General features: G+C 34.9%; 1 protein-coding gene across 1 annotated transcript; it reads left to right on the top strand.

The window, feature by feature from the left end:
- Positions 1-2,009: 2,009 nt before the first annotated feature.
- Positions 2,010-9,389, top strand: SPP1 (secreted phosphoprotein 1). Its single transcript, XM_019668067.1, has 7 exons — positions 2,010-2,181; positions 3,290-3,357; positions 3,470-3,508; positions 5,969-6,049; positions 6,357-6,398; positions 7,549-7,866; positions 8,570-9,389. The coding sequence occupies exons 2-7, from the start codon at positions 3,304-3,306 to the stop codon at positions 8,972-8,974; spliced, it is 939 nt and encodes a 312-aa protein (XP_019523612.1). The 5' UTR covers positions 2,010-2,181; positions 3,290-3,303; the 3' UTR covers positions 8,975-9,389.
- The last annotated feature ends 2,404 nt before the right edge of the window (positions 9,390-11,793 follow it).

Consider the following 11,793-nt stretch of genomic DNA (forward strand, 5'->3'; position numbering starts at 1 on the left):
AAACTGACAGACCAGATTGCGGTCTGAACTCCCTTTCAGAAATGCTGCCATCGTGTGGCACTTTGGAGTCATGACCGGAAGAGTCCTGGGGTGGGTCATATAGTTCATCTCAAGATGGCTGGGCTCCAGCAAAATCTATTCCTATAACTCTCTAAGTTCATATTAAATCACTTCCGTGGGCACAGAGTAAACCATAGTGAATCCTGTGGAAATCTTGTTGTTTTTAGAATTTGTGAACTTCCCCCCACTAAATTGACAACATGACAAACTTATGTGGGTAATGTGTTTAAAGAGAAAAAAACACAGTTTTTAAAAGCAGAAATAAGAAGCCTGTTTTGCAACTTTATAAGCTGTGTGTCTTATATTTTAGAGATACCTGCCACCTGAATTATTAAAATGTGTGCTTAGAACCCACAAATCAATATCAATTCATTTGGAATGCATGCAATTTAAGAGATATTTTCCCCAAAATGTCCTAAAATCTATGGGTTAGTATACTACTAACACTGCAAGAAATTAATCAATAATTATATTAAAAGCAATATTTGGTAAATAGAGGCTGACACCTTAGATAGAACTAATAATAAACGGGGCCATTTATCTTTAAGCTCACTTCATACACAGATCTTACAATGGCGATGTGAGGTAAATGAGTAGCAGAATCTTCACTTAACAACTGAGAAAGGTAGATGAAGAAGTTAAGTACAAAATCTCAAGACAACACTAAATATTTAAAATGGGCTCAGAGCTCTGCTACCTCTAATTTCTGTTCCAGTATTCAAACTTCATGTGCAATTTTCTTTCGTTCAAACACCTTTTAAATACCCAGTAAAGTTTTTTGTAAATATAGATTTTTTTTTTACAATTTCTTATTAAGTAATCGACTTTATATATTCTGGAGAAAAATTAGGAAAAGATGATTCAGAAATTTAATCCATTCCTTTAGAAGTGTATAAATTACACAATTGATGTACACAGTTTAAAAATCTTAACATGTGGCCTTATTCCAAATAACCTGTTCCATTTAAAGACATTGCAAATGATGGGGACCTGTTCCTCCTAATTTTCAGTGAGTTAACACACACACCATGCTTAAAATACACATATAATATGTGCCAATTCATTTTCCACATACTAATTCATTTAACCTCTTAAAAACCCCATGAACAAGTAACAGTACGTGCATGTGACAGATGAGAAAACAGGTGTATGTCTGCTAAGTGATTTGCCCAAGGTCACACAGCTCCTTACTGGCAGAGTGAAATTCAAAGCCACTCACTTTCTGGCTCCCAAAGCAGCATTCTCAAGCAGCCACGCTGTGCTGTCAGAAACCACTTCACTTCTGCAGCATCTAAAGAAAATTACCATGCTTTCATTTTGTATAGCAAGTTATCAAATGAATCGCCTCCAAACTATTCCAACAGTGCGACAAAAATCTGTGTCCTTGAAAGGTCTTTGTTAAGTCCAGCTTCATGGGTATGAAGCTAGATTTTAATGTTACTAATGCTGTTTGTCTGAATGACAAGCTGCTGTATACTTGAAATTACAAAACCAGGCTTGAGTCGTAAAGGATGGCGGGAGGGTCTCTGAGCTCTTTGTACACCTGAACAATAGCCGTGTAGCTCTTAAGTAAGTGTAACTGTAAGGCAAATTTAGTTGTATGCATTACCTAATCTGTTATGTAAACTGGAAGAAACAAACCCATTCTTTTTAATTTTATTGAGGACTTATTTGTATTACTATTTTTTCTTCTAATTCAGAAATGATAAAGTCTTTGTAAGAACTAGTCTTCCCCCCACCTTTTTTAATGGGACCCTTAGGACCCTTAGGGACCCTTTCATGATGCTGAATGCCATTCCCATAAAAAAAAAAGCTAGTTAATATTGTAAATAAGTAATGTTTTAACTCGTGTGTGTGTGTGTGTGTGTGTGTGTGTGTGTGTGTGTTAACCACAAAACCAGAGAGGGAAGTGTGGGAGCAAGTGGGTTGGGCAGTGGCAAAAACACCTCATGACACATCTCTCCGCCTCCCTGTGTTGGTGGGGAATGTCTGCAGCAGCATTTAAATTCTGGCAGGTCCTGGTTGTCAGCAGCAAGAGAGAAGGCAAGGAGAGCAGCACCATCTGGTACCAGACTCTCTTCTCAGGTCAGTGACAGTCTTCTCAGCCCGCCGCAGACCAAGGTAAGCCTGCAGTTTACTATTTTGCTGTTGTCCTATGGCATTCAGTTTCAATTCATGGAGAAGGTCAAGTTCTAAGGAAAGGAGTTTAACTGGAATGCTGCTGATTAGGTTTAAATGGTTCTAGTTTTTAGTAAGCATGCCAGAATACATTACAGATCTCCGAGGATAGGTGACCAGCTATTCTGAAAGTCAGTCAAATATAAAACTTAACGTTCCTTTCACTGAGCCCTCAGAAGGACTGAGACTACTTCTTGCAATAAAAAAAAAAAGGAAAATTCTGTGCTCCTGTGGAATGATTATACCTATTTCATTTTAAATGGAGAATGATTATGAAGGCATTTAAAAGAAAAATGATCTTTAGTGTTAATGTAAGTCAATGATAGTACAATTTAAAAAATTAGTTGAACTTATCCTACTTTCAAGAAAAAAAACCCTTTCTAAATATTTTACTTCTGTATTTAGCTGTTAAAATTTTCACCAAAATATCTGTATGACATTATGCAGACTTATTATCACAAGTATAAAAGTTGACTGTTTTCAGTGTTTCCTTTTTTGTTTCAAATTCTAGAATAACTTATTTAAATAACTAACTTGAGAGATAGCTTCATATCACCTAAAGTAGCACCTTTTTAATAATTGAAGTTAAAAATCATGTTTGAAATGCATGCTGAAAAAATGGAGACAGCAAATTTCTTTCATGGTTTTATCTTCTCTTTCTCTTTGTGTTTTTATTCTCTGAAAAGTAAATATTTCCACAATAGCTTATTATTTTAATTAAACTACTGTTGAGCTGTGTTTAGATTTAGATAGCTGGCCATAACAGCTAATAATGGTATAATCTCTGAAACTCTATATTTAAAAGGTGAATATAAAGAGACTTGTGAAATTCCCCGCTCCCTTGCCTAATAGTGAAAGATGGAGAATAAGGGTGGCATTATAAATATTAACTCAAAGGACCATAATGTTAAAAAGAAAAGTGTTCTCTAGGAAATAGAAAATATTCTCCAGAAAAATATATTTTATTTGTGATTATTTTGTAATGCAGTAGCATAAAAAGGTATCACTGTTTTAGCCTGTGATCAAATATTCATTACAGATTTTTTTGCAGGAAAAATCCCAACCATGAGAATTGCAGTGGTTTGCTTCTGCCTCTTAGGCATCGCCTACACCCTTCCAGTGAGTACAACAAAATCTTAAAGAAAGTTCCTCAAAATAAATAAATTGTATGCTCTTATGTGCTGGGAACACATTCACATTGTAATCTTTCTTCATCTTTTCTGTTTCAAAGGTTAAACATATCGATTCCGGCAGCTCTGAGGAAAAGCAGGTAAGCATCTTCTAGGTTCATCATACAATTAAGTTATTTACCCAACTGCTTCAGGAAGCACTACACATATATTTGTTGCAATTTTACTTGTTTTTACAGTCAAGCCTGTTAATTTTTAAGTATTTATTGACTTCCTGCTTTCATTCTAGGCCAGTACCAAGCACAGTATAGTTTTTAATTAAATATAAGCTCCAAACACCAAACTAGATTTTTTTTCTATAATAAAATAATGCTCTAGGCCATTACTTATGTAAACTGAGTTCTGTGAAGTTGTGAGACTTTCTTTCCATGAGTCAATATACTGTTCTAGAAGTAGAAAATTCTATCCTTTGCTTTACTTAGTGGAAGGTTGTTTAAAATTCATCTCACATATTGGACAGTTTATATGAATGTAATATTTACAATATCTCCTAAGATTTTTGCTAAGAAGCCCATTATAAAAAGAAAGCCTATTTATGCTGTTTGCATCTATTGTGCTTGTCAGCTGACTTTAGATCACATTTGTCTAACCAAGCATCAGCCCAAATCAAACTCTTTATTATAATGATTTGACCAGCACCATAGATGTACCTGCTCCTCCACAATAGATGAAACTGTGCCAGCCAGATAACAAATGGGCATTGTCCCGAGGAGCTTGGACAAAAAGGCACAGAGTTCAATTCAGAGGAACAGAATAAAGGCCAATATAGAGTTGCCCAGAGTCACTGTAATTAGATTGCTTAATAAAGACACCAGGGAAGGTATTGTTGTGTGTGGTTGGGTGTGCAAGTGTGTGTGGGTGTGTCTGTTTTCCAACTGATTTAAGAACACAAGTATTGAATCACAATAATAAGCCAGAAAAATAAACATTGTTAGAGAAGATAGAGGTCATACTATTTGAAGCAAGAATTAGTGTCTTTTTGATAGGAGGGAAAAAAAAATGGCACATGAAGCCATGGCAGTATAAGTTATCAAATAATCATTAAGAGATAAGTGAAGAGCTCAATCTTTTAAAATCCCAGATATTTGGTAGGAAATATGGGAAGTCTATAAGGAGACACCTCTGAAGATGAACACTGGTTATCTGTGAGTGTTATGATTATTGGGTGGGTTTTAGCCTATTTATTTTGCTTAGCTTTATTTTCTTCATTTTATATTTTTAAGTTATAAATTTAGCCTATAAATACATTCTCCCTGAGCCTCTATTACATGGATCATCAGGATGTATATAATATAATAATATAATATACCATAATATACTACAATACATAGTAAATATTTATTATAATATAATAAATATAAATTATAATATATTTCTATGTAATACTTATATATTTTTAAAGAAAACGGGGGGGAAACTTTGAACTCATCTAGGCCAGGAGCTTTTTGTAACTTTTTTAGGCAAGGAACCCCTTCTTTCAGCAAAAACTTTCAGAGAAGCCCAATCTGAAGCTGCTCAGGTTACAGCCAGCCATTGGAGAAATACAAAGTGATGACTGGTTTCCTCCCTCCTCCTCTCCCCCAATCCCCCAAACATATTGGTGGCTGTGAAGGAACTCTATGGAACCCTCAGCGTTCTCATTCTCAATGACAGGGATGTGAGGTGATTAGCCATGGGTGACACAGCCCATCAGATGACACACATTCAGAGCAATTTCCACTCCTCTGTACTAGCAGATTATATAGTCATTTTCCAGATAAATAACTTGTCTAAAAGAAAGGTCACTCCATTCATGTCTTTGGTACCTTAGAGCAATAAAACTTTTGTGCAGCGATGTTAATATTATATTTTTGCACCATCCACTAAGATAACCACTAGATACATGTGGCTATTAAACATTCAAAATGTAGCCAGAGCAACTGAGAAACTGAATTTTTAAATTATATTTCATTTTAATTAACTTAAATTTAAATAGTCAAATGTTATGTGACTAGAAGATACCACACTGGACAGCACAGGCTTAGAAAGTTTCTCTTCGTTCCACAGGGAGAGGAAACAATGGAGATCAACACCAGTTAAGGGCATCTCTGCTTTAGATGTGCTTTATGTGAGAGGAAATTTCAGCTGGCAAACACAGGACAGGAAAGCTCAGTGTTAATATGAAAGTAAAGAGCCAGTTTATCTGGATTTGAACCCTGGCTCTCAACTGCACTGTGACTGAGTTTCTCCTGATCTGCAAAATGGAAACAATAATGATACCTATCTCATAGGGGGTTGAGAAGATTAAATGAATGAATATATGTAAATCACTTTGAAAGGGTGCTTAGCCCACAGTAAGTGGGCTAAGAGTTCATTAAATGAATCTGCCAGAAAAAATAAGTTAGAAAAGGAGTATCAAAGGCTCTGGTTGACTGTGTACATGCATATTATGCTTATCCATCAGTATTGGTGAAGTATAATTGTTTTTTCAGCTTGTCACTTAGATATCTCTACGTTACCTTTTTTAAAAAATAATGACAAATATGCAACCTTTTTTGTAGCTTTACCAGAAATACCCAGATGCTGTAGCCACATGGCTGAAGCCTGACCCATCTCAGAAGCAGAATCTCCTAGCACCACAGGTATTTTTAATTAATTTAAAAAATTAAATTTCTTGCAATTAAAGAGCAAAAACATCAAAACAAACAAACAAACAAAAAAACAATGCTATCAACCAGGCCATTTGGGCTGGGTAGGTAGATCCTTCCTGCCTGTTGGTAAATGTGAGCTTAGGACACCAATTGATCTGCCATGTTCACTTCTTCCCCTCTAAGTCATTCACTAGCGAGGCTAAAAAAATAAGACATGCTTTGGGTGGAAAAGGCTAATTTTCAAATAAAAAAGTTAAGCATACAAGATATACACTGATCTGTGCCTTTCCTTCTTCAGAATGCTGTGTCCTCTGAAGAAACCGATGACTTAAAACAAGAGGTGAGTTCTCATTTAGAATCAGAGGCCCGCCTTGCCCGCCATGCCCTGGAGAGACAAAGAAGCCACTCTTGCTTCTAATAACATTGCCTGGGTTCAATTCTGACAAAAGTCCATTAGCAAATTTTCCAGTAAATTGCCAGTCTAAAACTTGCTCAGCAATAAAACATGTATTTACTAAATGTCAGAAATACCAGATTTCTTCAGATAAATTTAGTGTGGCCAGAAATGTTTACTAATGTCTATTATTTGAAATATTAAGCCTCTTGCAATTGATTTAAGGTATTTTATAGATATCTAATATCTGATAAGCATCTAATTAATACCTATGAAACCCAAGATTGTGCCTCTAGGAACGTTTCTGTTTCCTAACATAATGGTTTATTTGATAACAATTATTAGGGCTAGTAATTAGGACTTTTTATTAGGACTATTAATATTAGGATTTTTTATTAGAACTATTAATATATTTGCTAAGCAAAGAGATAAGTTACATTTGCTTTCCTTAAGATTCTTTTTGCATATACTTAAAATCGCTTATAAGGAAAGTTAGATAAAGGGCCCAGTATACTTGCTAATCGGGAAGTTTAATAAACATTTACTGGTTAAGTCAATTGACAGATATGCTGCACTTTATACACATGCATAACAAAGTCACCTTTTGATTATTCGTGCTAATAGGGAGGTGGTTTTAGGTTTTAGTCATGCATTAACATACGGATGTTCAGATCTCCTGAGAATTCTCATTTCACATAGAAAAGTCATCTCACAATTATGTGTCTGTATTTATTGCATCAATGAAGTTGGCATATTATGTCTAATGTGAAAAGGAAAAACAAAAGTTATTGATACAAATATTATACTCACATATTTGACTTGAAAATATCTAGGAAAATAATTTCTTATGGGAAAACAAACAAAAAAAATACCTCAGATTATGATTCCATTTATCTTTGTGTTAAAAGAGAAGTTGGAAGATGCTCACTTGAGCTCCTGAAAGCCATGGAGTGCATTGTTGTGGATACCAAGATTCTGAAACTAAATAAAAGATAGTAAAAGAATAAACAAACATACAAAAAAAACCTAATGCACTGGAAAGGCTAAGGGAAAATAAAAACACTTACGCTGATTTTTCTCACCATCTTGATTTCAGACCCTCCCAAGTGCGTCCCATGAAAGCCATGACCTCACAGATGACATGGATGATGACGATGACCATGTGGACAGCCAGGACTCCACTGACTCAACCGACTCCGATGATGCTGATCATCCTGATGACCCTGACAATTCTGATGAGTCTCACCATTCTGATGAATCTGACGAACTGGTCACTGATTTTCCCACTGACCTTCCAGGGACCCCAATTGTCACTCCAGCTCCCCCCACAAGAGACACATATAATGGCCGAGGGGACAGTGTGGCTTATGGACTGAGGTCAAAATCTAAGAAGTTCCACAGATCTGCAATCCAGGTAAAAACAACATGCTCATCAGAGGATTATGATTAGAGCCCAATTCTCGAAACCAGGGTTTGTATATTCATTGATTCATTCATTCAGCAAGCAAGCAAGCAAGCATTACTATTTATGACCATTGAATACAAAACCTTTTTCCACTTGGTGGTTTTTTATGTTTAAGTCCACATAATTTCTCTTTAATTTCATCTCCCAATCACAATGCTATTTTTCCAAATCCTGACTATAAAACATTTATTCTATTCACTTTTTTTTTTTAGATTAAAAGAGACTTTGGAAAACAGCAATTATTTTCACAATACAGTGGTCACATTTTGAAGTTAAATACCTAAGAGGAATGGTGGAGTTGCAAATTACACTGAATCTATAGTCAAAAGATCTGGATTTGATACATAGCCTGGCCATGTACTATTCACTCTACTTTTTAACTTTCAGTGCACTTTTCCCTCATATAAAACACAGATAATGAGACCTACCTCATAGGTTTCATCACATATATATTTGATGTACCTATTACACTAAAGGAGATGACATATGAAAGGTGAAAAACATAGTAACATGCTAGTATCACGTTTTATTTCAGCCAAATTTAGACAGTTTGCAGTATAAATTGGTCTAAATGTTCGAAAGCAGAAAAGAATGACAGTGTTCCCATCCCTGGCTGTCATTTAATTCTTCTTCCTTTTGTGCTCTGATTCAGTATCCTGATGCTACAGAGGAGGACCTCACGTCACATATGGAAAGCGAGGAGATGGATGATGCACACAAAGCCGTCCTTGTTGCCCAGGGCCTGCAAGTGGCCTCTGACTGGGACAGCCATGGGAAGGACAGTCAGGAAACAAGCCAGCTGGATGACCACAGTGTGGAAACCCTCAGCCGCAAGCTTTCCAAAGAATATAAGCTGAAGGCAAATGATGAGAGCCATGAGCATCCTGATGTAATTGATAGTCAGGAAAGTTCCAAAGTCAGCCATGAATTCCACAGCCAAGAATTTCATAGCCATGAAGATAAGCTAGTCCCAGACCCTAAGAGTCAGGAACAAGATAAACACCTGAAATTTCGCATTTCTCATGAATTAGAAAGTGCATCATCTGAAGTCAATTAAAAAAAGAAAAATACAGTTTCTTGCTTTTAGTTAAAAGGAACAAATATAGTGGGTGGGAGAGAACATAAAATGCTTATATCTCAGCTTTGTTGGTGAATGTATATGTGTGTGGTTCTGGAAATAGATAACGTTTTTGATCCATAGTTTAGTGTGTGGCTTCATGATAACACCCTTGTAAACGAAAAGTTTCAGGGTTTAGTCTGTGTTCTTTCCATAGAAGAAATGCAAGCTATCACTGCATTTTAATGTTTGCTATTCTTTTATGAAGAACAATTTATGTAGAAGCAAACAAAATACTTTTACACACTTGTAAGAGAGAATATAAAATTTTATGTCACTATCTTTTGTTTTTCAAATTAGTGTACATTTTGTTGTGATTATTTTTGCGTGAATAAATCTTATATCTGGAATGTAATGAGAGTCTTTTGCTTTTCTTATTTTGGTTGTGTCAATTGCTTTTCTTATTTTGTTTCCCACAGTTGCCCAATAATCGACAACCGATAGAACCATTTTAATGAATGAACTGGACTTAGTAGAGAGAAACCTAGGAACTGCTGTATCAACTGTACAGTTTCTGGCTGCACTAAAGTTCCTAGTCAAGGAAACGGGAGTGCAGTGGGGGTTGATATTCAGCCAGAAATTTTCTAACCATGCAGGTCTCTGTAGTTTGCTTCCACCCAGTGGGAGCACACTTTTCTAATTTTCACAAAGCTTATATAAAGGTAACAAAAGCCTAGATGCAATCACAAATCAATTTTTTTATTAATTTGTTCAGTAAATGTATTGCTTTCTTATCCTGGGATGAAAACTTTGGTAGGTCCCATAGCTATTCTGGTTACTCATAGAAAATAAGCAAATAGTCCCTTTGTATTGGGGAAATTTTTAATGAAGTTTTAGGTAATAATCAAAATGTTCAATTTCATTCAAAACTAAAAGTTCTGGAAATCTAAAATGAAGAAAGTGTCTTTATTTCCTTGTCTTGATCCTCTGGTATTTCTAAAACTAGAATTCCATGTGGGACTTTTAATTTTTTCTATTAGCTCTTGGGACAAAAGAGGGAAAATTTAAATTGCTGAATTTCTAAAAAAAAAAAGAATCATAATGAAAACACAAAATCAAGAGTATAGTTAAACCAGTGATCATAGAAAATTCATAGCCTTAATTCTTGCAGCAAAAACAACAACAAAATAAATAAAAGATTGAAAATAAATAAAGTTCCCATCTTAAAAATTAGAAGAGCAACAAGGTAAAGCAAAAGAAAGTATAAGGTAGGAAATAATAAAGTTAAAAGCAAAAAGAATGAGATAGAGAACAGAAAAATAGAAACTGATAAATCAAAATGCTAGTTCTTTGTAAAAAAAAAATCAACACAATAGATAAACCACTAACTAACCCAATAAAGGAAAAAAAGTAGAAAACATAAATAAGAACTAAAAAACAAGAAGATAACCAATGAAACTGAGGAAATTTTAAAACCTGAAAGATGCTACTTTGCACAACTCAATACAAAACCAATGAAAAACTTAGATGAATTGGACTTTTTTTCTAGGAAAATACAGTTTACCAAAATTGACCTTGCCATACATGGAAAATATAAATAAATTTATATAAAGGCAAGAGAAAATGTTATCAAAGAACTAACTATAGAAACTAGACTCAAATGATTTTATAGGAAAGTCTATTAAATCTTCAAAGACCAGATAATCCCAATACCATATAAATTGTAGCAGAGATAGGAAACTCTCAAATGATCTTTATGAAACGAGTATAGCTTTGACACTCAAACCTGGTAAAGATTGCAAATACATACACACACATACACACACACACACACACACACACACACACACACCAAATAAACAAAACAAAACAAAAACTCTCTAAACCATTCTCAGTCATGACTAGCAATGGAAAAATCCTAAATAAAATGCCAGCAAACAGAATCTAAAATCAAGTTTAAAGAATGCAATATAATCTTAGGGGGTTTATTTTGGTTCAATTCAGTTTTAATATTAGTAAATTCATTTCTTATAACTCATCATACAGTTAGATCTAAGGAGAAAGATGTCCTGTGATTAGATCTATAGATTTTGTTTTAGTTAGCTATTAGTGTGAAAATGATGACCCAATATCTCAGTGGCTTATAACCTCAAATATTTTTCTTGTTTTCACTCAACAGTCTGTGGGTTGGCAGGGGTGGTTCCGCTTCAGGCTATAGGATGGATTCAGGTCTGCTCTGTATGTTCTCTGTCTGGGATCAGCAACTACCTGGGCCCATCTTTCTGATGGCAGAGGCAGAAACACACGAGGAATGAGCAGAAATATGATACTTGGGGCTCAGAATTGACACACTGCCACTTTTGATCAAATTCCATTGTTAAAAGCAAATCACAGGGTCAAACCCAATATCAATGTGCAGGTAAAGTATACTCCCCACACAGTGGATCGTGACAGACGAAGGGAAAAAGGAAAGAATTCCGAACAAATAATAAAATGTAACACAGCCTTTGAAAAATTTCAACAGTCATTCTTTAAGTTCATAAAAATAATATAAAAATTAAGGGATACTTCCTTAGCATGATGAAATATTTTATACCTCAGCTTGAAAACTAGTATCACACTTAATGGAGAGGCATTAAAGGCACTCCCATTAAGATCAAGGGCAAAGAAAGGACTTATGTCCTCTATCTCCACTAATATATAGCCTAGTACTGGATATATACGCTAATAATCATAAGCATTTAGATATATAAGAATTGAGAAAGAATTAAATTACACATATATGTATATTATGCAATACTACACCTAGAAAACAGAAA

The sequence above is a fragment of the Hipposideros armiger genome, unplaced genomic scaffold (assembly GCF_001890085.2).
Source record: "Hipposideros armiger isolate ML-2016 unplaced genomic scaffold, ASM189008v1 scaffold_515, whole genome shotgun sequence".
In the NCBI taxonomy this organism is placed as follows: Eukaryota; Metazoa; Chordata; class Mammalia; order Chiroptera; family Hipposideridae; genus Hipposideros; species Hipposideros armiger.